The sequence below is a fragment of the Myotis yumanensis genome, unplaced genomic scaffold (assembly GCF_028538775.1).
Source record: "Myotis yumanensis isolate MYYU_CA2020_CCGP unplaced genomic scaffold, mMyoYum1.0.hap1 SCAF_1, whole genome shotgun sequence".
Taxonomy (NCBI): domain Eukaryota; kingdom Metazoa; phylum Chordata; class Mammalia; order Chiroptera; family Vespertilionidae; genus Myotis; species Myotis yumanensis.
Genome location: NW_027223752.1, coordinates 24,642,000 through 24,669,295, shown reverse-complemented (window position 1 = coordinate 24,669,295; position 27,296 = coordinate 24,642,000). Strand labels below are relative to the sequence as shown.

The window sequence follows — 27,296 nt, the reverse complement described above, 5'->3', positions numbered from 1 at the left end:
TTCTAAATAGGGTCCAAGAATGTCAGTGTCCTATTTATGAGTCTACTTCTTGTCCTGCTAGAGGTAAACACAGAATCTGGTTGCTAATTATCTTCCTCTTCACTTTCTGTAATTCATTAGACACTTGTAAAGTGTTCCTGGCTTATGTCTTCATTACTCTAAGTCACAGTGGAATATGTGGAATGAAAAGAACACTGTGCCACTAATGAAAAGAACACTATGTCTAATTGCAAATCACACTTAACAATTAAAAAACTACTCCATTATTCTCACCTATAGGGTGAGGGGTTTTCACATGAATCTCTAAGAATCCTTCATATTGTAACATTACCTAAAACATGAGATCCATGGCAGCATGGACCTAATCTGCCATATGCCCTAGGACACTATTGAGACAGGGTAGGGATTCAATAAGTATCTTTAATATAATATTATGCAGTTAAAATAGTTGATAGCAACTATTGGCAGAGTGGAAAGTTTGGATGTTTAAGTCCTCCTAGACTAGAAAATAGCTTTGAGGGAGAAGACCTTTTAAATATTACCTAGTCCAGTCTAATCATTAAAAAAAAAAAAAAAAAAAGGAAATTAAAGGGTAGAGAGTTTAAGAAACTTGCCCAGGGTCCTGGGCCTGACTTTGACAGAGATATGACTAGAACCTAGCTTTTCTGACTCTCAATCAGATACTATTTAAACTAGGCATATAATTTCAACTGAAACTTATATGTAATTGATTAAAATTAGATGCACAAAATGAAAATTCCTCAAATCAGCTTCTCATTTAAGGCTACTTCAAAAATGTGTGCAACATACACTATTCCCACCAATTATATGTATATTGAGGGTATAATACTAATACTTTGTTTTATTGTTAAGTTAGGATCGTAAAAAACAAATTAATACACAATTACTCTGGGATTTCACCCAGATATTCTCTCTTGAATAGAACAGAAAGTATTTCTTATATAGACTATTTTTCAGAAGGATACCCATTGTGTTTTACAAAATATACTCATATTATCTTCACAATATAAAGAATGAGCTTTTTACCCAGAGAATGTGTTATGTCACTGATAGTGTTTAGAACAGAACTATTAAAATACATTACCAAGCAAGGCAGTTAGATGGGCAGTGTGACTACTTATCAGCATCAAATATGAAACTGCCAGTCTGACCTCCAAACACTGAGCAATTCAATAATACTGAATTCATCTGCTGGGGAAGCCACATTTATTATGTAACTTCTCAATGATATCTTCCCTGTGTCACAGTGTTTATGAAAAATGAACAGGGCTGTAAGAAACCAGTTTTGCAGGCTGAAGTCTTACATTTTTTCATTGGTCATCACCCTTTGCCACAAGGTTGCAACTCTGAATAAAGAGCCTACTTGTTTTAAGTAGCATTTTCTTCATAGGAGCATAAGCACCATCATGCTGTAGAAATTTAACCCTTTGAAAATGACCCCATTATTGGAAAACATACATATTTTAATACTGACTAACACAGAATACAAGCTGTGTGTTTTGGGGCCAGGTGGTGAAAGGAGAATGTCTAGATTGTGGCAAGCAAGATCCCTCATGAGAGATTCATGAGGATATTCCGTTTGCCCTCTATGTGAGTATACAGAAGGTAGGCTAACATTGGAGCAGTGGGAAACTTGGCAGAACGGGCAGGACAGGGTTTGTGCAAAACCCTTTTCCGGTTTCAGTTTGAATGGGTTCCCAGGAAGTGTCAAGTTCGAACAAATCCAAAATTTTACAATGTAGCTCAGCCAAGACCGCTGAGATTCACCTGATTCTGGGTCAAAACTGTACAGAGCACACTGCGTTTTATTTGGTGGGAAGCCAATCTGACTGAACTTTTCAGGCAACCTCAATGAGAGGCAAGTAGCCTTGGCAAAACCCAAAATGAACCTAACTTGATCTTTGGTTTTGAAACAGTAGATTCTGGCTTTATAAAGAGATAAAGGCAAGTTTTACTTAGCTTCAAGATTCTTACAAATACTTAGAAGAGGCATTGCAAATAATTTATGGGTATTTGGCCAGATTAACATACTCAAGTCAGTTATTTCCTGAGCTTAATGGGGACACCATAGTAAGTACATTAACTCTATTGGGCCCATGCACTCCTAAGTGCTCCAGAGCAGTATTTAGTGCCCTAATAAAGAACAACAGCCTCTCTTCAGTAACTCTCCCTGTAGAGTAAACTGCACATGTAGCAGGATAAGCACAATTAGTAGCCAGATCCAGGGCAGGAAGGAAGGCAAAAAAAAAAAAACTCCAGCCCAGCCTGCATGGTTCAGTGGCTGAGCACCAACCTATGAACCAGGAGGTTGAGGTTCAATTCTGGGTCAGGGCACATGCCCTGTTGCAGGCTAGATACCCAATGGGGGTCCTATAGGAGGAAGCCAATCAATGATTCTATCTCATCATTGATGTTTCTCTTTCTCCCTCCCTCTCCCTTCCCCTCTGAAATCAATAAAAATATATTTAAAAATAAATAAAAACTCCAACAACCATTGTCTATTCTATTGGCAAACATGTGAAATAAGAGTATATAGTGTTACTCAGTAATTTCCATAGAGACATATTGGCATAATCCTATCCTTGGGGCACCGAGATCTTAAATATAACTGCATGCACAGTTCAAACTTGTCACCACTAGTATTAGCTGAAGGAATCCTATAGAGATGTATGAAAGACTCTAACAGGCTTTTAAAAATAAAAATCATATTTCTAAAAGTTTTCCAGTGTTTTGTAATTTTTCTTAACACAGGCACATTTATGTATGCTTTTCTCCCTATAGCTTTGGTTAGCATTTATCCTGTAAGTAGTATTATCTCTGTAAGTATACACTGAAAATAAGGAAGGTTAGATTGTTTTAAGTAACTTTATTTTGAGAAGCTGATGAAGCACTGACAAATTGAAAATATATAATTACACATTTGCTCTAAGTCAATGGTTTTCAAATATTCCAGTAGATATTCCCTAAATAATTTTTAAAACTTTACATCTACATTGTCTCTCCTGCCCCTCATTTTTAAGCTGTCTAAATGTTTTCATCATAAGTTTAGGTAGCTGCAAAGAATGAAATTTCTGTAATACGGTAAATATTTTCAAATAAAACTCATATTACTCCTATAATCTTACTCAGTGAATTTAAAATAGTTCAATAATTTGTTACTACCATTTATCCACTTAGAAAATAACTAAGATCCTCTTTAAAAGACAGACATTCTATATTGCTCCTTTTCCCTTTGAATTTATTTCCACTCTTTTTTTCTTACAGACTGTTATTCTAATATAAAATACATTTATGCTTGCAAGACTTTTTAGTGGCTATCTTATCATACCACACACATCCTTCTCTATAAAAGAAAAAAGTATATATACAGAGGAAAACTGATTTTTAAGCATTCTGTGGCAATAATGCTCTGTTATATGATTTTTGTGGATTAATTTATTATTAAAATTAATATTAAGTATTAGATTTTGAGAAAAAAATATTAAATGTAAAAAAAACACCCAAATCTTCCAAAAGTATGTGTCTTAATGGGATGGGTATAGCTTCCCATTTGTTCTCTTGTACTGAATTAGCTCATGTATCCAGGCATAAATGCTAATTTTTGTTTAAAGAAGACAGGGTTCCCTTTGAAACAGCATGGAGGGACCTGGAGAGTATTATGCTAAATGAAATAAGGCAGTCAGAGAAAGATAAGTATCACATGATCTCACTCATATGTGCAATCTAATGAACAAAATAAACTGATGAACAAAATAAATCCAGAGACAAAGAAGCATGGAACAAATTGTTGAATCTCAGAGGGAAGGTGGGGGTGGGAAGAGATCAACCAAAGAACATGTATTCACATATGAATAACCCATGGACACAGATAATAGATTGGTGAAGGCCTGGGGTGGGGGTGGGTTTAAGGGGGTAAAAAGGGAACATACGTAATACTTTCAACAATAAATATTTAAAATATAAAATAAAATAAAGAAGACAGGGTTCAATTTCATATATATTTTTTGTTTCTACAGATGTAATCACTGAAAAATCTTATTCACATAAAAAAAGTACGAGAATGAAAATAGTTTTGTTGTAACAATGATACTCAATTTCTTGAATGCCTTCCTAGTTTTATGCAAAGATTGCATAGTGATCTGTCATCAAAAATTAATTTTAATGATCTATTAGCTCAATCAAGTCCTCCCTTCAATTTTGTTGAAAACAAAGAATTAGAACCCACTTGACCTGCCAAAGAATTGTAATGTAGTTATTAAAGTCATTCGCTTTCTGTTTCTGGAAAGTATATCAAAAAGACTTTATTTACCAAGACCTGTCAAATAACTAAAACTGTTCTTTCAGCTAGATGTATTTCATAAGAATATATATGCATAGCCCATGGACACAGACAATAGTGTGGTGAAGGCCCAGGGAGGGGGGGCTAACTTGAGGTAGGAAAAATCTTAAATTTTCTCTTGCTTGGTACCCGGAAGTGTGTCTTGGCTATTCTAGAGTATCCTATATAATAAAAGCCTAGGTTGCGTCGCACGACGTCATCACAAGATGGCTGCCCACACGTCATCACAAGATGGCTGCCACAAGTTGGCTGGCAGGGTAGATACCCAGTTGGGGGCTAACAGGCCAGCAGGGGAGGGCAGTGGTGGGCGATCAGGCCAGCAGGGGAGGTCAGTTGGGGGCGATTGGGCCTACAGGTGAGCAGTTAGGCATCAATCAGGCCAGCTGGTGGGCGATCAGGCCAGCAGGGGAGGTCAGTTGGGGGCGATTGGGCCTACAGGTGAGCAGTTAGGCATCAATCAGGCCAGCAGGGGAGCTGTTAGGGAGCAATCAGGCTAGCAGGCAGAAGCGGTTAGGGGTAATCAGGCAGGCAGGCAGGTGATCGGTTAAAGCCAGCAGTCTCTGATTGTGAGAGGGACGTCCAACATCCCCCAAGGGGTCCCAGATTGGAGAGGGTGCAGTCTGGGCTGAGGGACATCCCCCTCCCATGCATGAATTTCATGCACCAGGCCTCTAGTTTTCTCTATAAAGGACTTGCATATTTGTCTTGTTGTTGTGAGATTTTTGCATTTTTTGAGCTCTGAGCTTTGCATTTTTTGTCACTTTGTATTCCTATACTTTTAATTACATTTTCTCAGGGCTAATGTGGGAGTGAGAAGTAAAATGGGCTTTCATATACTGGTTTTTATCAAACATTCAGTTAAATATTTATTATTTCATTCTACAAATGTTTATTGGTTGTCCACTACATATCAGGAATTTTTGTCAGGCTCTGGGGATGAATTTGCAAGTAAAATGTCATTTCTAACCCAAGAAGCTGACCTGCTAGTGAAAGAAGAAAGAGACAAGTTGAGGAAGAGGAGGGAAAATGCACATATGGTTGTGACCTAAGCACAGAGATAATTGGTAACAAGACAAATCAAGTTGCTCATTACGATAAAAAAAAAACAAAAACATCTTATCCTTTATAAGGTCTTACAATTACTGAACTTTTAAAATCAATCTTCTGTACATACTCCTAATGGAATGATGGAATTCCAGATTTTTACATTCAATGGCTATGTACCCTTAAGACCAGCCCAGCCCAATGTAGACCACCAACACTGTTCTATGGTTTAAGTGCTGAGTAGCGAGAGAATAATAAATGATCTTGAGATAGTTTTCAGCAGCTGATTTTATGAACTATAAAATACTTTCCCAGTTGTGCAGTCTACCAAGTGCATTAAATCTGCTTCTTCTAATGCCATGTGAAGTCAAAGGGTCTCATAATATTTGAGCATTAACATTAATAGTGAGCATTTTCATTTTTATGGTTTTACTTAATTACTTCAAATTAAATCCATCTTGAGAAAACTGCCATTGTAAAAAAACCTACTCCATTTAATTAATTTTATTTTTCTCATGATGACTTTTTATTTTTACCTTGATTCCTAAAGGAATCCTTAAAATAAGGCATCTATAATTCTACTCCATAGTACTTTTAGCAAAGAGATTATATAAATAAGAAAGACTAATAAATTCTTTTTTTTATTGTCTAAAATTTTAAGACTAACAAATTCTAATAAAAGTTATAGGCCAAGTGTTATTATTGATATAATTTTCAGCTTTGTGTGGTATACTGGTATAATGAAAATGTTTAAATAAGAAACAACAGCAATCACATAATGACAGTGATAACCTGACATATGTTTGGTCCTAAATATTTTCACATGTACCTTCTGTCTTAATTCTCACAATCTGATATAACAAGTTTACTTACAACCATATTTACAGATAAAGAAATCAAGGAACAAGTGACTTTCTGAATGTTGTATGAGTGGCATTTTGTATGCTGAACTCAAGTCCTCAAACTCAAAATTTCTGTTTTTGTTCATACTTTTAAAAAGAGCATTTAGTTCATAAGCCAAATCCTGTTGGCAAGACACTCCCCTAAGGTTAAGTAAAATATATGTGGAGGAACACTAAACATTTTATTCACCTACAATGTCATCATACTGAAACTGAGAAGGTCAGTGTACTTTCCAAATGGCCCAGTTAAATCTAAGGAATAGATTATTTACCCACTAGGGTCTGGACACTGTCAATCAAAATCTCTTGTTTACACAGGACTAAAGTGTGCTCCATTAGCATCTTTCCATTCCTCATACTCACAAAAAAACTATTTTATTCTTCATTAGCCTTATTGTTTAAAGGTTTCTTATTTTTTTCTTCATTAAAAACACAAAAAGATAAAATAAAAATCAACACTAGTCCCAGGCTACTCTTAATATTTAGTGTGTTTCCTTAAAGTCTTTTTCTTAAAACAAAATATGTATATTTGACACTTGCATCATACTCTCCATTATACCTTCAGATACCACTATTTTCCCCCACATACTGGCATGGCAATATTTACTTTTTAAAGTATGATTTTCTATGGCTGAATAATATTTCATCAAAAAGTGGTACCATTAATTTATTTTACTATTCTTCTAATTCACATGGTTTTTATTATAAAAATGTTAAAAGTAATATAACCATATTTTATAACACTTTAAAAACAGAAGAAATGAAATCAAAGCTCTAATTCTTGTCTAACAAGTCACTTTTCTGAGTTTTGCTCACACTCTTATATTACTTTTTCATCTGCCTATCATTATATGTTATCATTAAAGTGCGTATGATTTTGTATCTTGAACTTGTTTCCATTTAACATTGTATTATAAGCTTTTTCCATAACCACTGTGGCACAGTGGGTGGAAATTCCACATTAAATCGAACCATTATATTGTCAAAAAATAAGTCGGTCCCCTTTTTATCCTAAAATCATTTAAAGTAAATCATTTTTGTAATAAATATTGCAAGCATGTGGTCTTTACATTCTGGCACTTAAAAATATTTCTTAATACTAGATTCCTGCAGGCAAAATTATTGAGAAAAAGACTGACCAGCTTTTACTATTATTTGGATATTAGTGAAAATGATGTAAAAAATATTAAAGCTGATTATCTTATCTGAACTTCAAAGCATAAATGGCATTCTGATGTCAATTTTTCATCCACCAGTCCTTTTAGTGATTGAAAAATACAGAAATATACAGGGCACTGATTATATAAACGAATTACGTTTTCCTTAGCAAATCTTAGCATCATCGTACTAAAGAGAGCAGAGGCCACTTAAATATGCACGTTTTTTGCTTTTACTGATTTTTTAAAATTTTAAAAGTCTTCATCCACATACCTTTCACATATAGGTTAGCTTATTTCCCCCTTTGAGTCTTAGATGTAGTATTAGAAATGTTTTCTGGAGCTGCTTCCTTTGGGGAGTGCTCTGACATCCAAGCCAGGACCCTGCAGGAATTCTGATAGAAGGAAAAAGATGATGCCCCAACTTACCGTTTCTAACACATTTACACGGTCCTGCAAATAAAGCATAATATATCATTATAAAAGCAAAGCTAGTAAGATCATTTCAAGTTTACTTAATTTTCAGATGTTCTTTTTATTCTCTATTACTAATATTTTGTTTTTTAAATGTAAAAACTGAAAACTCAGGGTGACTCTACAATGGAATTAGGATCACTGTGCTTTTCCTCATCTCTGCTGGAGTCAGGATTCCAGCGTTTAATTTAGCAGTAAATACCATACATTCACATATAATTGCTAAGTGGAATAGATTTTACCTCTTCTGCATTGGTAAAATTATTTATGTACTTAAGGATATATAATATTAGATACGTTTGAATATATGAACCATGACTAGACAATAGTAGTGATATAAACAAGGAATTCTGTAATATATCAGTTCTCAATTAGGTATATAGCACAAAGTTTGATCTTGCAGGAAGGTAAAGTTCAGACATAAGAATACTTTATCAAATGAAATTAATAAGCAAATTGTTCATTAAAACAAGGCAGGAAAAATAAATGAGAAATATGTATCACATACAACCAATCCTGAACCCAGATGGGTTTTCATCACTTATGGTATTTTAGAAGGTTTCACAGAAATAGCAGTTTTAATAAGGGTTATTGACAATAATACTTAAAAAGTTAAAGTATCAGGAAAATGGCTACATTCTCAATCCAATGGTTGTATTCTGAACCCTCTCAGAGCTGACGGCTATAGACAGGGAGTTTTTACTAAATACAGAAGCTGAATTTGACAAGGAGGAGAGTCTGAAGATATAAGAAAGTGGAAAGCCATCCTTTCTAGGAGGGCCAAGGCCATTTTCCTTTCCTTTCTTTCATTTTAAGCAGTTGGAAGAGACATGTGAAATCTGGATTTGTTTGTTTGTTTGGATAATCAAATTAATCCTTTAGTCCTAAGAGGGAAAGGGGCAGGTATGGTACAGAGAGCCACTCAGCTCAGGTCCCCTGTGACTCTGCTGGGACCACCATGGACCCACAACACCAAGTAGCAGAAAAAACTCAGCCCTCACCTCCTTTCTCCCAGCCTCCCCTAACGCAGCCAAGAGCCTTGCTCTAAAAGGGCTTCTGCAACCCTACCTCCAAGCCTCAAACTGGGAGACTGAGCTGTACATTTCTAACCTTTAAACATTTGGCTACGTGGGCAGGGGTTAAATGAATCAATTATGCAAAATCAGTCCAAAGCAGATGATTTTTAACAATATAACCTGTTCAACCAGATTTTGCTGGCACACTTGAGAGAACTTCACCCTTGAACCCAAAGAGTCATGAAGGTAACTGCTATTCTGTTGGTGACTTATGCACTGTCACATTTGAGTGCTTCATAATAAATGCATACAATGCCTCAAGTGAGCTTTGATCTGTTGTTGTCAGGCATCTATTCACAGTGTATCTGGACAAAATCATTGAGCAACGTTTTATCATCCTTTGCAAAAGAACAGAACCTCATTAGATACCTATAGAGACAGAAACAGACTTTGTACCGCAGCATATCTATATGAACCATCTCAGAAGGCTCAACATATTCACAGCCATTGTTTGGGCCTTAAGTTTTCCCCAGGCCATATATTTATGGGCACACATTATTTAGGATTATCATATTTTAAAAGTATACATACAGGTAGTTTGAAATCAGTAATTTCATATGATGTCAAAGCAGTAGAATTGAATTAAATATGCCTATCTTAATTCATATCTTAGTGTTTGACAAAGATTAACTGATAAAATATATGTAATAGTCTGCATTTCACTTAAATATTTATTACAGGGTTTTAGAAGAAATATGTACTGTCATGGACCACATGTTCTTATCCTAGCAAAATTCATGTGCTGAAAACCCCAGTGTGATGGCATAGGGACAGGTGGAACTTTGGGAGGTAATTATGTTAAGAGGAAGGAGCCCTCATGATGGGATTAGTGCCCTTGTAAGAAGAGACAAGAATGCTTGCTTCTCTTTCTGCTCTTTGCTGTGTAAGGACATAATGAAAAGATGACCTTCTCCAAGAACCAAGTCTGCTAACACCTTCCCAGCCTCCAGAACTGTAAGAAGTAAATGTTTGTTGTTTAAGCCTCCCAGGCTACAGTAATCTGTTATAGCAATTCCAGCTGATGGGGAAGCATGTATCTATTCTAGTCTATAAGACTATGATCACAAATGGTCAAAAAAACTCCATTTTGTTAAAGTATAAGGATCAATAAATGATCTATTTTGATGTAATATACTTATGCCCATTTGTCTACTATAATCTACTTCATTCTAAATCAATAAATAATTATTTTGATGCAATTTACTTATGTCTATAACCTACTTCATCCCAACATGGTACTAAGACAGCTTTCCATGAAAAAAATGTACATGTTCAGAAAAAGAAAATTCAAGAAATAGAAAATTTCAGCTTATATGTAAAAGAATTAAGCTACTGCACATTCTTATTCTCAAACAAAAATACCTGCATACTTCCTCTCATGTTCTTCTTATTAAAATAGAGATAACTTAAGCCAATATTGTGGCATTAATACAATCTATACAAAAATGTTAATATATGTCCTAGAATGAACATGTAATTATACCAAAATAAATTATATTCTTCTTAACCTCTCCCACTCTTACTACAACCACTCTCACTTAAACTACTAGATTGTAGTTTAAATCTCCATTTCAGCAAATTTTACCTTCAAGCTCAATTCAACCTTCAAGTTCAACACTCTCCCAACTCCCTGACAACAAACTCCCGCCAGCCCACGCTTGGACCCAGAAAAGTACTGTCAGGGCATTGAAAGGGGGTTAGGAGGTGGGAGGAGTAGACAGCCTCTGAAAGTAATGAAACACTCTCACTATAATCATGCCATTTCAGGTGGTTTCAGTAAGTCAATGGTTCTCATTTTTGAAGCTATGGACTTTGAGTGAGCGTCTGATGAAAGCTGATCTTCTCCCCTGGACTGTATGTTATCCACAATACACACATAATTCTACATATACTTTTACGAGAATTGCAGACCCTCTGAAGCCAAGCTATGGTCCTCAAGTCCTTTTACTCTAAATAAAAACATGTAAATAAATTATTTTATTAAGCCAAATCTATTTATTTCTCCGGTATAAAATATCTCTAGATAACACCAAAACAAGGGGGGCAGGCAATTGGGAGTGAAAAGTCAAACAACAATCAAAGAAAAAATGTTCTTCAAATACTTTGGGGGGAAGAAAAGAGTCTTCGGGAAAGTAAACTGTTTTGTTGCTGTTGTTTCTTTTTTGTGTGTTTTTGGATAATTTATTTTCCATTGTTCTTTAGTTTTAAAGAGGGAAAGTCTAAGAGACACCCAAAATGGCAACCATTATTTTAATGTTTACTTTTAAAGATTATACATGCACAGTTTTTGAGTTACAATGGACAGTGCTAGCTATATTCATTATATTACATATACTTGAATTTCTAAGGAAAAATAATACTGCTAGACATAACATTTTATGTCTAGTTGACAGATCAAGTAGACAGAGTTCTATTCTGGGGGAGGTATGTAGCATATGTACTATAAAATATGTATTTTATTAAAAAATAGTCACAGGAATATAGACAGCACAGGGAATATAGTCAATTACATTGTAATATGTATACATGGTATCACATGGGGACTAGATTTATGGGGGTTCACCTTATAAGGAATATAATTGTCTAAACACTATGCTGCACACTGAAGTTAATATAATATTGTATATAAATTGCAACAGGAAATTTTTTAAGTTTTAATAAATATGTATTTTAACTTTTCATGATAAAGTTAGTAACTTGCCTTGAGCTGTATATATTCCTTTGCTACTTTATAAATGAACCAAGGCAAATTCATTAGCATCATTGGAGATGGGCAAAAATTTGGAAGCTAAGTTAGGAAATGAGCACTAAACAGTTTATTTGATTCCGCTGAGCCAATCAATTAGACACATTGATTTATAAATTCCATCTAAGCGATGAACTAGAGGCCTTATAGGCCTAAATAATCAGAGCTCTTCTGCCTTTGGTAAGTGGAGTTGAACAGGTCTAGTGACTTCATTTTATCACAATAATGGAGCATTTACAAGAATGCTTTACATATATACATTAGCATATTTAAAAAGCACAATACTGGCATAAAAATATAACAAGAGTTTCTATCCCTTCCAAGTCGAAGAAACTTTAAAGTATAGAATCATTTTGGAAACTTCTCTGGTTCTGCAGGTCAATGACAGACACATAATTTAAAAAAAAAAAAAAACCCACAAAGGTGACTCCCCGCCATCACTGCTGTAAAAGCACAAAGCCTCTCTTCTGGAAGAAAAACCCACCTGGCTTCACTCAGAACAACCACTGCTCGGCATTCTTCCTGTCAATGCTAACTGTCTCATCCACACTCACACTTCGCCTGCTACTTCCTCCACGTCCGCTATAAAATGAAATGCAAATATGTCCCTTTCTCCTCCACGCATTTTCACATGGCAATCCATTTCATTTGACAAACTGGCAATCATTTCAAATGTATTCATGATATTAAATGAAAGCAAAGGTTTTTATTCACCAGATTTAAGAACAGAGTCAAAGTGTGTGCTCCACATCTCTGATCTGTTCTCTTATCCACACGCACAAAGGATCAGTGTTTGGTGATTTAAAATAAATGAAAACCAAATAAAGAGATAAAGATCACAAATAACCTCAAAACTGCAAACCAAAAAAGCTATAGAATATAGCAAAAGTTGGCTTTGAATATACCAAATGAATCGGCAATCTACACATAAAATTACATGTTATCTGGTAAAAGTCAAAGTTACTCTAGACCTGTGAAAAGCTTTAGGATGCGTGGCATTAAACAGCTTGAAGTGGTTTCCCCCTCACCCAGGGTTTGATTTAGCCATCCATATATATAAAAGTCTAAGTGACCGGAATGACGGGAACGACTGGTTGCTATGATGCGCGCTGAACACCAGGGGCAGATGCTCAACACAGGAGCTGTTCTCCGGTGGTCAGTGCGCTCCCAGGGCCAACCTCCCCAGACTGGCCAACCTCCCGCAGTCCCTCCACCTGGCCAGCAGGCCCTGGGCTGGGATGGGGAACCAGGGTGGGTGGTGGTGGATGTGGCCCCATTCCCAGGGGGGCTGAGGGCCGGCTCCCTCCTTGGGGCAGGCAGAAAAACTCCTGTGCCCCATTTCTCCCCCTGGCTGACAGGCCCTGATCGGCCTGCCACCTGCCTGCCCAGGGGCAGTGTGGTGGCAAGAGAAGGAGGAGGAGGAGGAGGGGAGGCAAGGAACCACACAGTGGCAGAATGCTGAAGATGGCGGCGTCAATGGCAGCATCAGCGTCCGGCGTCCGTTTCTTCTGCACCCGGCCCAGCAACCGTCACCTCCTCTCTGGCCTGGCCCTGAATGACCTGGCCCCAATCACCCTGATCACAGGCCAGGCCCACGGACCCCACCCATGCATGAATTTCATGCACCGGGCCTCTAGTCATTAAATAATTGTGGTCAATTCTTGTAAACTCATTTAACTAGCTGCTTATGAGGCCTTTAAATAAACTACTTCAAGGTCCAAAATGAGAAAACAAATATGAAAAGAAATCCACAGTAAGGCATCAAGATTTTGTCGAAATAATTGTCAATATGAACCCTTCAACATTTTGATTTATCAAAAAAAGCCAGTTTAAAAAGATGCATCATTTCCTTGCATGGAAGGAATACCCAGTAATGTTCTTTATTATCTGCTTTTCACCCAGGAAGTAGAAAATCAGAAGCAGAAACTATCACCAGATTTAAGAACAGAGTCAAAGTGTGTGCTCCACATCTCTGATCTGTTCTCTCATCCACTGCTATTGCCATGACAGAGACCAGAGGCACCCAGCTGTTGTCTAGCATCCTTCTGCCCTATGCCTAGGTCTACATTTTGGGTTTGTGATCTTGTTTGTTATGACGCCATTACTGACCATTTTACCTCAGTTTGACATCATTCGAGAAAGGCTGAGTTTGCACTTACACTGAAATGGGATGTGTGTATGGGTTCCTGGTTGGAGGAGAAAGATGAAAAGAAAGATAAGCAAATGTGGCTCTGTGGGTTTGTTTCAACCGATTTCCTGCTGGGAAATGCAACCAGAAGTCAGGTATGGGTTTTGCTTAAAGTCCCTGTAAACACTTCCAGTCAACTGTATGAAACTAATAAAATCTCAGATTTACCCTTTGTATTTCAGACCACAAAGCAATGCGATGAGGTTTGTTTTTTCCCTGGAAAATGAAGAATCCCTTTAAGATTCTTCTTTAAAGCACAAATGTAATGTGATGCATAGGCGTGGATCTATGGGATAAGACTACAAACCAAATGAAGGGCAAAAGACGGGATTACCTTACTTTTGAAACTGCTCAATTCCACAATGAAACTGCAGGTACCAGGTAACAGGAGTTCAGTGAGCGACATTTGGACTGGGGAACAACTAAAGATTATTTGCAGGTAATATAAAGGCTATGATGGTGGTTAGGGGCAATGCAAATGACAACCAACATAATTTCAAAGATTAACTGTCCCCCAGGAGAGATGTAGGGACTGAAGTAGAGTAGTAGGGGGAGAATGCCAACAGCCCAGAAGCCAACACATCATATTATTTTTTTCAAGGCTTTACATTTTAAGAAATAAAGTGCATGTCTCCAGTTGTGAGGTGAGTCATATATTAGCTGAACATGCTCTGAACTCTTATGCAAATCACAGTGCAGCAGTGATTATGGCATAATTTATGAGTAGGTTTGTGTCAGGCACAACTTGGGGAAACAATAGGGTGTGCCATTTTTTCAGGGTGTGTATTTGACTGCCACCAAATAGAGCTCAATATAGCTCGCTTAATGAGACTCCCTGAGGCTGACATCTGCTTTGTTTCCCTCAAGGGCAAATGCCTCCTGGGGTTCTAAGTGAAGAATGTTCACAAGGAAACCCACATAGCCATAGAAGCCTTTGTCCCAAGCTCCTTCCTCCTGAATATTTGGATCACAGCACCTGATGGTTGACTATCATGCATGTCACACAGCTGAGTTATTAAATGGTGTAGGCAGTCAGTCCACCCGGAGAATGAAATGGCTTACCTTTGAGCAATTCCAATAATCCACATCCTAATTTACATGCAGAGTCATTTACTCAATTCTTTTCAGGAATTAAAGCACAAGGAAGATTGTATTATAGACTCGCTCTCACTCCTATTCCCATATTCCTTCTGTGGGATGCTGTACACAGGTCCCCCTCACCTTTCTATTCCAGAGAGGCTATTGATAAGTATAATCACAACACAAGCAAATGGTTTTAAATAATATATTTGGCTGACATGAGTTAGGCTTTTCTTGCTTCCTAATTCAGTTTGACCATGATTAAACCTATTACCAATTTCCATTTCCTAATATACAAGCCCAGGTAGGAAGGAAAGGTGGTTAAGGGATTTAAAACTAACCTTAAATTATCTACACTCCAAATATCAATGGTGCATTATTCTTAGTATCTAAGACAATTAAAAAAAATAACAACAAACTTAGTTTTTAGTGGCACTTCTGGAAAGCATATCTGAATGCTGACCTATCCTGTATATCCTAAAATACAGTAAATGTATTTGGACTATTTAGTTTTAAATATCCTAAATATTTCTACCTATGAAATACTTAACTGCTTTTTCTTCCAATTGAGCTTCCTTGTGATTTCTCATTGCAGTCTGACTAGCATCTTCCCAAGGTGGAATTTTAAAATGTAGCTTTGGCTGTTTGAGAGAGACGTGAGCAAAGAAAAAGAGTTGGAAAGCTCTACTGTCTTAAAATCATTGAAAGTACTATACATATGGTAACAGCTATAAAAATAATGCTAATAGGACCATAATAATTTCAAATAAGTTTTTAATATCTGCATTTGGAGAAAATATCATGATGTACTTTTCAACCGTTCCCCAAAATAATTCCTTACCCACCTTAAAGTCACACATTTTAGGAAAATCATTACTTGAAATTTAAAACATTTTACTCCTTAGGATTATAAATAAAGAGTAGTGATTGAGTTCAATTGCCTTGCTTTCAAAATCATTTCTGGAAGGAACTGATCCTTAATTCCAAAGTCTATGTCATGAAAGAGTAAATGAGATGAGAGTTTGTTAGACACACCCAGGCAGTTTTAGTGGGTAATGAGAACCACTTTCAACACTTACAACCTTACCTGTAGATAAGGAAGCACTGATGCCTGGGATTTCAGGAGTTCAGAAAGGTCTGATTACTCAAAATTATCCTTTCCTTCCATTTGCAAAATTATTTAAAATTCTACCAATGGAACTTTATTCCTTCTTTTTTTTGTGTGTTTTTGTTTCTTTAATCCTCACTGGAGGATATTTTTTTCCATTAAGGAAGAGTGGAAGGGAGGGAGGGGGGGAGAGAGAGAGAGAGAGAGAGAGAGAGAAACATCAATTTTTAACAAATGTGAGAGAGATACATCAATTGGTTGCCTCCAGCATGCACCCAAACCAGGGCGGGGAGTGAAGCTGCAACCTAGGTACCTGCTCTTGACCAGAAATGAAGTCTAAGATTTTTTGGTTCGAAGGCTGACACTCTACCACTGAGCAACACTGGCCAGGGCTGGAAATTTATTCTTTGAGGAAGAACTCAAAAATTTATTCTTTGCCCCCCACTCCCATTAACCTTTTAAAAAGCAAACATCCTTGTGACCGATAACCATTAAACTAGCTCATTCCAAGGCAGGTCACAGTGAGTCAAATCTAGCCCACTGAGAGTTTTCATAGGTCCAGAAGAGAAGAAGTGTTTTTAGATTTTTATTTGGCTGAAAAAAAAACATCAAAGAATGCTATTTCATGACATGTGAAAATTACACATAATTCAAATTTCATTTTCCATAAATAAAATTTATTGGAAAGTAGCCTATTCATCTCCTTCTAAATGGTCTATGGTTGCTTTCACTCTATAATGGCAGAGTTGAGTGGTTGTGAGATGGCACATAACCTGTAAAATGGAAAATATTTTGCCTTTACAGGAAATATGACAACCCTTTGTTCTAAGGTGTTGGTATCCCCTAGGAAATATGACCTGCCTCACAGAGGTCACCCTGTGGCAAACCTATACAATTCTGAAAAGGAGAGGATAAGGTGAAACACACTGATCAGGGGTAAGAAAAGAGAAAGGAAGAAACTTATCCCCAGAATATAAACCATTCCTCGGGCCATATAAGTTTCTTCCTTTTCTCCATTATTTTTTCTTTCATTCCAATGTCCTTCCTTCCTTCCTTTCTGACTCCCTTTCTCCCTCCCTCTCTTGTACTCATATATACATTTATATAATCCATCCATTCATCCATGCACACACTTTTTTGGAGATTGGGTACATAGTTACTGACAAGGAAGATAACGGTCTCTGCCATCACAGAGCTTACACTGCAAAAGAGAAGACGAAGACATAAATAAAGAAGATACTCAGCAACTGTGATGGGAGTGGGGGCAGAAGTTGACCTTAGAGAGGTGGGTCAGGTCAGGGTCCCACAGAAAGATGGCATTTGAGCTGAAACAAAGGATGAGCCATATTTGAAAGACTTAAGGGAAGAGGATGAGAGAGAGGGGGAATGGCACATGCAAAGTTTCTGGGACACAAAAGGGAGCATTTAATTTCAGGAACAAAAGGGACATTGATATTTGTATTGTGGCTGTAAATTACCAGCATCATAAAAAGCAACATTATTTATTAAAAGCTTATTATTTGCCAAATTTGTATCGGGTGCTTTTGCATATGTTCTCATTTAATCCTCACAAAAACTTTCATTAGGTAACATTATTGAATTTTATTCATTTAAAGTCAAAGAAGCAGACTTAAAGATATTAAATGTATTGCATTCCACACTGTGATTTAAGGTTGGAGCTTAGACCATAAACCAGGTCCACCTGACTCAAAGGCATCTATACTAACTCTCGAAAACAAATGAAAGGTCACATTTAAATATATATATTGAAAAGCTCTGTGAAATGAAGCTAATGGAAATACCACATACTAACAGTGCAGTTTTATGAACAAACAGACAATAAATGCATTTTTATGACCATTGGGACTATGATGTGTGTGTGGAGGAGGTTCGGGGATACCCTGGGAAACTGGAGCTTCCTTCTCAAAATCGCACATGCCAGCACAGCATTCCAGAACCTTACTCTAAACAGATGTCGGGGGTCAGTGTAACAACACACCATAAAATTTAATGTTCAAATGAAAACCATTATTGGTACACATTTTTATATTCATTTACTATACCGTAAAAGGGATTATATGCTTGCCATATGCCTTTCTTAAGGGAGCTGCAACTCCTTGTGCCTCTGGGTCTGCCGTTGGGCCAGCTGAAGCACACAGCCAATACTGCCGGGGAGCTATGAGAAGGACAAAGGCAGCAAAGGCCTCCCCCTAATTAGCTGTGCTGCTGTACAGGTGGATGGCAGCCCTATTGTTCTGCTCTCCCAGCTTTTTCAGGTCTGGGCTACAGGAGCTTAGATTCATCGCTGGGCTCAGAAATGGCCTCTCCCCCCACACTTGTTTCATTCGTGACAAATGTGTTAGTTCTTTGGGAACAGTGAAATGAAAACTTGGGATTTCAATTACAACCAGAATGTGGTAAAGACACGGAGTCTCTTGTAGGTAATATTTTTCTATTTCATTTCATGAACAAATCCAGAAATATTGTTAGCAGACATTAAATGTTATTTATTAGTGTGCTAATAAGCCTCCGCACTTCCAACAGCAAACATTAAACTTCGAACAAATTAAATTTCGAGTAGTGAGCGGAACGCGGATGCTCAGGGAAAGGAATGCACTTCAGAATCAATTTTTCAAAACCAAAATAATCACTGATTATGATTCAAAGACAAAGACACAACAGGAGATGCTTATTAGTCATTCTTTCAGTTCATTTTAGTTTTATCACTTTTTGCACAATTTAAGATTTATGCAAACATTTCCAGTGTTGCCTTTAATTTTTGCCAGAATATTTTGAACCTGGTTGGAAACTGAAATTGAAGAAGCCCGAGGAGGGCTTTAATAACAACTTTCTTCAGTCTGTTTATTTAAAACATGATGAATAAGCAAAAAGAAAAGGTGCAGAATGGAAAAAGAAAAATGATCCCTTCGCCTTCCTAGAAGTGCCTGAGATTACTGGATGGTTCCTAATCTTACACCAGGAACTAAAATCTTCCTCACATGCCAATGGCCAAAAATATGTATTTATATGACAGTGTTCCCAGTTGTCATGTGTATGTAAGCTTGGAGCCTAAAGGATTATAAGTAGTTTTAGAGTTACAGAAAGGCAGTGAGAAGTTTCACTAATTTTAAGTGCCACGTATTGGGACTTAAAATTAGTGAAATAAGGCACTTTCTTAAAATTAGTTTCTTATATCTCTTTTTTTGAAAAGGTACGGGGTCAGTTAGTATTTTGCCACACTAGATGCATATGTTTGCTAACAAATTATTCTTAGGGGGTGGGGGAAGAGGAAGAAATTAAAAGAAAGGCCAGGAACCTAAACAAATTAAGTGCAGAAAATCAGTTCTCCATAAGCTCATGAGGCATTAAGCACAGTGGTATGGAAGCCAGGCAGATTCTAATACAAATGCTAGCCGAGCCACTTACTGGCTATGCAGCTATCAGGCTCAGTAGCTTCTCTATCTGCACAATGAGAATAACAGTATCTACCTGATAGAATTGTCATAAGGAATACATGACCTATATTTACAACTTTGAGCACAGTGCAAGACACAAAAGAATTGCTCATTAGCTATTAATATTATGCATTAACAAGTCAGAGGGTATTTATTTTCTTCTGCTTTGATGCACACACCAACACCCTTTGGGGCAGATTTAGCGTAACCTTGATAGGACTTAAGGAGTATTAAATAAGTGTTTGTTAATAGAGTGAAACATAATCTTAGTGAGTTTGAAGACTCCATCTTGGGGAAATCCTCTGAGCATTTTTTTATGTTCTGGAAAATCAGCCACAGATGGGGCTCGGTGAGAGCCCTGGAATGAGAACTATAATTTCTTTCAATAATGCCCTATTAATGCTTCAAATGTCAAGATTTGTCTTAAGAGTCTATGGAAAATGTTTCAACCAGAAGTATATTGCTGATGAGCATTTGTTTCCAAATTTGTTGCACACTACTGTTTCATCATTTCAAAAATTGCTTTTCACAACAGTCAATGTTATCAGGAGATGGAAGAGGAAAGGGAGAACATGGTGTTATAATCAAATGTTTGTATACCCCCAAAATTCACAGGGTGAAATCCTAACTTCCGATGTGATGATATCAGGAGGTAGGAACTTTGGGGGTGATTAGGTCTTGAGGATGGACCCCTCATAAAAGTGATTCAGAGTCCCCTTTGCTCTCTGCCATGTGAGGACAGGGCAAGGTGATGGCTATCTATGAATCAGAAGAGTGGCCCTCACCACCTACTAAATCTACCTCTGTGAACACTGAATATAGACACTGCATCTGCCTTGACCTGGGACTTCTCAACCTCTGGAGCTGTGAGAAATAACTGTTTTTAGTTTAAGCTACCAGTCTAAGGTATTTTTTTGTTATAGAGGCCTGAAGGAACTCAGACTCACAGTTATCTGTACAAAGTTTAAGGTCTATCTGGGAAGGTGACATGAGAAGAACAAGAAGAAACATATTATGAACAGTCTAGAAGCAATCAGTTAATCTGCAACCCAAATGAAATTGCCCACAGTGGACTCTGGAGACATAGCCCAACTCTCAGACAAGCTCAACACTGCAAAACATCATAATGAGCTTAGATTATTGTCATTTGTCACAAAAACATGCAAGCTGTTCTTTCTCTCAGCCCCAATGCCCAGGGTGCCCAGAACTCGGACTCCACAAAGGCACCGAGAGATGCTTTATGGAAATGTTGCTTTTCATGGAGCCAACTGCAAAGGGGATGTGTATGGAGACAGATAAAATAATTTCCCACCTTATGGGAACAATTTACAAAATCAGTAACACAAATTTGATTCATTTTTCACTACCAAGTTTTTTAAACTTTCTGTCACGGAGTAAAATTTGGGCTTTTGTGCTCAAATACTACACTTTGTATTTTTAAATGTTTCCAAATGGCATTTTTTAGAGACTTTTTAATAACCTTGACTCAAGGAGACTGCTGAATCCTGAAGACTTATGTTTTCCATCCCTCTGAATAAACAGAACCAGCCACGTTTTTATATTTTTTATCCTGGAAAGAAAATTATCTAGTCAATCAATTTCAGTACATTCAGACAGAAGAGTTCTTCCCTCCCAGAGCTTTCTACTTTCCACTTTAATTCTGTCATAAATTTAGAATTAAAATTAGGTTGCAAATTTCAGGTAAAATAGGGTGATAAAATTTAATGACCACTAACATTTCAAATGGAATCTGTTTTACTGAGCTTGGTTCTCCATTCTCCTGAGCACTCTTGACGTAGTAAATTGAAGTGTGCAGATCTAATCAGCTGAGACCCTGCTTGACCCTGATACAAACATCTAAAGTTTCATCTCTGTTGAGACCTCACACTGAATTGAAGTCTGGGTAAGCCTCCTCACCTTTTGACAAAATAGAGACTTTAATGAGCCATTAAGTCACCTCTTCCTGAAAGTGGCAAAATATTGCTCAACCGTCCCATAGCCTATAATCACCCATTTTGTTTAATTTGTGACATTGTTTAGAACAGCTTTTATTGGAAAAAGAAATAGACACGTAGTGATTTGCCTATGTTCCAAGGAATGCATTTTGGGGAGAATAAGTAAGTCTGCATTACATTTTGGTTTCTAGGATTATATAAATTCGACTATAACTCCTCTGAGTCATCTTAGGAATGAACAGGACACTGAATTTACCTTTTAGTTTAACAAGGCCTTAAACAGTCAATTTCAAATGATCAGTTTATTTAAATTGGGACTTCTGTGCAAGTACTTTAGGATCTCCCAAGCAAATCAGAATTTCAGTAGAAATTTAAGAACTGCTTTAACCAATTCTTGCATTCTTCTGGAGGCCCGGTGTTAGAACACAGCACCACTTTTCACCCTCACTTTCCCTTCACTCTCACTCAGAGACTCTTAGTTGTCCTGTCTTTGCATTTCTTCCCACAATCTCTATAATCTCCAAACCACTGTGTGGTTTGAAAGTACAGGTTATGGTCATTCCAGTCAGGCAGATATGATTGACAGCAAAACCATGGAAATTACCCATTTGGTCTGTCACTGGTCCAATTTATCACATGGTTGGCTACCAGGAGGATGTGCCATCCGCTGGGACTATTGAGATGTTAATGCCCTATGCTGTCAGGCTCTGCCAGGACAATTTCTTTGCCCATGTCAGTTTTTTGTCTTTGGTGGTTTTTCTTGCCCAGTTAATCTCTACAGATGTGTCTGCCAACTTTCCACTAGATTTCTTTTCCATATTATAATGCCCCTATATTAATATTTATTAGACTTGTTCCAAGAGAACTGAGAAATTCGAGTTCTATTTTTTTTCTTAAAAACACCATGCTGCCATATGCTGGCAACTCCATAAGTAGCTGGTGTGACATGATGGCTGAGAAAAAGGTTATCTTCTCCCTCCTGCTCTCCCAAATACTTTTGCCTTAGCACTGCTTGGGCAAACGAAACAAAATTAAACTCCTGGCCCTCCACTCCCAAAACATTTGCCCAAAATAATGAAATCCTTCTAATGGTAGGTTCCAGACTATTTCTAAAGCTATCTGGGAGAGAAATTAAACAGAATTATAGGTCATCTAAAAAACAACATGTCTATAATGCCATTTAATATCCTACATGGGCATAGCTTCTGGAATGTCTTAGGGAAACATATATTACTTTTTTTTTAAACCACAACACTATTTTTTAATTAAACAAAGAATTTAATTCATTTCTAGTGAAAATACTGATACTGAATAAATATTTGTGACATTTAGATGATAGATCCTACAGCTCAAATGTTTCCTTGTTACTCTTGAAATAAGTGATTGATACTCATATGTAGCCCATATAATCAATTTTATTATTGCCACATTGTGACTTTTTCACTACATTTGAAAAATATATAACAATTCCTTTAGCATAATCTGATCCAAATCTGAATTTAAAATCATGGCTGCCCATGAAAGAGGGGGAAAGTAAGACAGAGGAAGAGGGTGAGAAAGAGAAAGGGGCAGGGAAGGAGGGCAGACAGGGCTCCAAGAGGGCAGGGGCATTTACAGCACTCTCCACAGTGGGTAGCACTATGTCTGCACATAGTAGGTGCAAATAAATAGTCAGTGTGGGGAATCAGAATCTATGGAGGCCCTGCCAGGCACCAAGGTTTACCTACTTCTTATTTAAGCTAATCCTCTGCCTTGGAGTTGGTATCATTACTGTCGCCAATATATAGGTTTGGACATTGCTTGTAGTAAAAGAGGAAAATGAATAAGAAAATGCACATCCATAATCATCTAGTTCTCTCTCATTTTAGATAAAATTAAGAGTGAGATGACTATAAGCGTACATGAGAGAAGGACCATATGCATTTTCCAGGTATCTAGTATGTTTAGCAACTGTCTTACGTAGCACTTTAAAGCTTTTCCTCACTAACTATGATATGCTTTTCATGTGATTTGCATTCCGAGAATCACAAGACAACACTGCGAAAAGCAGGAAATCAATGAGAGGTAGTTTGGTAATTTAAAAATGAAAACAAAAGCAACAGCAGCACCTACCACTAACAGCCATCTCTAGTAAAATGTCAATCACTGAATACGTTTCAACTAAATTGAGGAAAAATGGGTTGCCATTTATGTCTATTTAAAATGTGTTAGCTGATCTCTAGGGGATTAAAGAAGGGCTTTGCTTGTTCAATTTACCTCAAACCCATATGCAAATGATACTCATACAGCACCACACATTTACAGTCAAAGACAATACTTTGTTTTTAGAAAGAGCAGCGCCCACAGTGTAACCAACTGCAAATGTCACACAGCACACACACAAAAACCACAGCCAGACAATGCTAAGCTCCAACAAAGAATTTTGGGAATTACCAGCTGTATTGTAAAAATGGCTGTCAAATATGTTTGATTCCATTGTTTGTCATTCTCTGAAGATTGAAAACATTTTCTCTGCTACCCCATCCCCCCTCACCATTTTACTCTCTTCCTTTTCTATTGACCTCTAGGATTCACTCCTTGACCTTTCTTTTCAATGTTACATTCAAAGAGGGAGGGAGAAGAGAGCAGGTCAGAGAGAAGGAGGGAGTGAAATGTACGTGTGTGCACGCGAGCAGGGGGATAGAATTTGAAAGTCACCCCCCAATTTTTTAAACAAAAATGAACCCCGGGGCAGAGATGGTTGTTTTCTAATAGGTTGTTCTCTCTTCTTCAGGAGAGCCAGGAATAGGTGCCATATACATAAGACCCTGGCATGGTGTCACGTATTTATTTATTTATTTACTCAACAAAAATTTACTGAGTACCTACTAAGGTGAGGCACTGAGCAAAGTAGTGCACATTTGGGAAAATAAAAGACATGAGAGTTGCTTCATAGGCATGATAGGAAATTACAATTCATCATATGGTAAACTTTTATTTTAAAACCTAGACTCCTTAGCCCTATGGTCGGCAAACTGTGGCTTGCGAGCCACATGCGGCTCTTTGGCCCCCTGAGTGTGGCTCTTCCTAAGCCTTAGGAGTACCCTAATTAAGTTAATAACAATGTACCTACCTATATAGTTTAAGTTTAAAAAATTTGGCTCTCAAAAGAAATTTCAATCGTTGTACTGTTGATATTTGGCTCTGTTGACTAATGAGTTTGCCGACCACTGCTAGCCAAATCAATTCAGGCATTTAACAGAAATTTATTCCATTTTATTGATTATTTTCCTCTTAAAATATTCTTGGCTAAACTTCTAGGCACCATGCTTTCCTGAAATTATTTTCTTTACATTTCAGACTTCTCTGCAGGAGTTTCATCCTCAGCCTGTTATTTATGTGTTGGTGATCCTGAAAGTTCTGGCTTAAGTTTTCATCTCTATTCTGCATATTTCCCTAGGAGTCTTCATTGCTCATAAACTTGTAGTATCATCTGTATGATATGAAAACCAGATCTGATGACATCAAATTCTGCATGTCCAGTTCAAACTCTTCTGAGGTCATATGTGAAACCCTCTTGACATTGCTATCTGATGTTTCAAAGCACCCACACTCAAAATATCATAAATTGAACTAATCAACTTCTCTTTATTTCATTGCATAACAACCATCCATATAGTTCCCCAATCAAAACACCTGAGTTATTCTTAACTCCTTTCTTTTTACTTGCTAACAACCAATTTCAAAGTGCCATAGGTTTTACATTATAAAATACATTAAAACGCACACCCTCGTCTTCATGCTCTCTGCTACTACCCAATACAGGCAACCATTGTTCTTTGCCAACATTCTCACAAATATATGCTTAATTGGACTCCCTGATTTCAATCTTGCTTGCCCCCAATGCTTTTAAGCCAGTTATATAGATGTAAATTTGATAATATTGTTCTCTTTATTATTTTTCCATACACTAAAGATAAAATCCTAACTTCTTTAGGAGATCCCTTAAACCTCTATTTACCTTACAGATTCCCATTTTGCTTCTGCTCTCTGTCACTACTTCCCACCATACACAACTTCTTTCAGTTCCTTAAATATGACACCGATGCTCTCTTTACCGCAGGCCTTCCCATATCCTTCACATTTCCTAAAACTTTTCTTATCTTCACTCCAAACTTGCCAATGCTAACTCCTGATTATCATTTAAATATCGACTTCCTTTGGGAAGCCAATTTGGATTGCCACTCCATCCCAGCTCATCCTTTTCACCTTTGACCCCCTAAACTTACACCCAACCTACCATTATCTCCACCAAACAAAGACAGATGTTCTTGCTATATGCTCCCACAGTGAGTTATCTCCCCTAGTAGCATTTTAAAATACTTTATTATAAATGCCTATTTAACATTCTTTTTCACTAATTACTGTGTAAAGGGCAAGAAGCTATCCAGTATAAGTAGCTTGCCTTTGTATCCCTAGAAACTAGTATAGGGCCTTGTACAATAAAGATTTGTTCAATGAGTAGATGGAGCGCCTTTTAGTTACAGGGAACTGGGAAGAGCTTAGAGATAAACACCCACTACCCTTAAGGAGAATAATATTAAATGCAGAATGTCTGTTATACACAATTATATGATGGTAATGAGTAAATAAAATTGACTCCAATTTGGACATGTGGGGATTTGCTAACACTGTAAATTGGAATTAAATATTTAGCTCTCCCTTCTGGGATAATCTAATCCACACTAAAGATTTCTGGAAGACAGTTTGATGATTTTACATTATAGATCAGAAAATAGTCACAGCAAAGTTAATTGAGTTACTCAAGGTTACCCAGTGAATCAGAAGCAGAGACAGGACTTAAAACTCAAGAACTGCCAACCTCCAGTCCTTGGTGCTATCATTTATTTAAAAATTCCTTTGTCTTTTTCTCCCCAAATTCTATTGTGTGATTGTAGGACTTCAACCTGCATACTTTAATAGATAGTCTTCTCAAGCTATCACCCGTGATACTGACATTTGAAGACTCGGGGATGTAGGCACCTTTGATAGGTCTTCCTCTAGTCTGGAACATGAAAGGCTTTCTGGGACATGTCTATGCACTCTGTGCTCTCTGCGAGTGCCAGTTCCTTCTTAGATCTTAACAGAGTATTAGTTAGACACTAGTTGCCTCTACAAAGTGCCAACAGTGAACTTTTCTGCTGTTGGATATCATACTGGATGATGCCCTACATTTAAAAATCCCATAGTTAGTTGGCTGGGACATTCTATTGCACTCGATAGACATTTTGGTAGAAAATGCTGCCAGCACTTAATAAATATTTGAGAAGCAGCATTGGCTATTAACTTTAACAGGATTACAGATTCCAACATTCATATTGTGAGAGAAATAAACTCAAAAGGGTCTGTGCTGCCATTTCAAAAGGCCAGATACGTATTATGTACTCAATAAATATGTTTATATGTGGTATTCTGGGGCCAATGGCAAATATGGTGCATAACCAAAATGCTTCAAAAAGCATATATATATATATATATATATATATATATATATAGTGCACAAGGATGCTCTGCTGTTCATAACAGCAGCATTGCTGATAGTAATTTCTCAATGATATACAGGGTGAGTATGTAGTTGAGATTTTTCCCAGCCCAGACTAGATAAACCGGGCTCTTTCTTTTTATACCTGAATGTAGCTCAAGATGTTAAAAAATTTAATCTGTACAAAACTGTGGTTAACACAAGCCACTTTTATTAGATATATAGAGCTG

General features: G+C 37.1%; 1 protein-coding gene across 3 annotated transcripts in view; it reads right to left on the bottom strand.

Annotated features, from left to right (window-relative positions):
• The window catches only part of CEP128 (centrosomal protein 128), a 345,267-nt gene that overhangs the window by 33,743 nt on the left and 284,228 nt on the right, over positions 1 to 27,296 (bottom strand). For all 3 annotated transcript variants that reach the window (XM_070415562.1, XM_070415572.1, XM_070415580.1), the window contains one exon: positions 7,893 to 7,916. In XM_070415562.1, the coding sequence (XP_070271663.1) occupies positions 7,893 to 7,916 (24 nt within the window). The remainder of the gene's footprint in view (positions 1 to 7,892; positions 7,917 to 27,296) is intronic.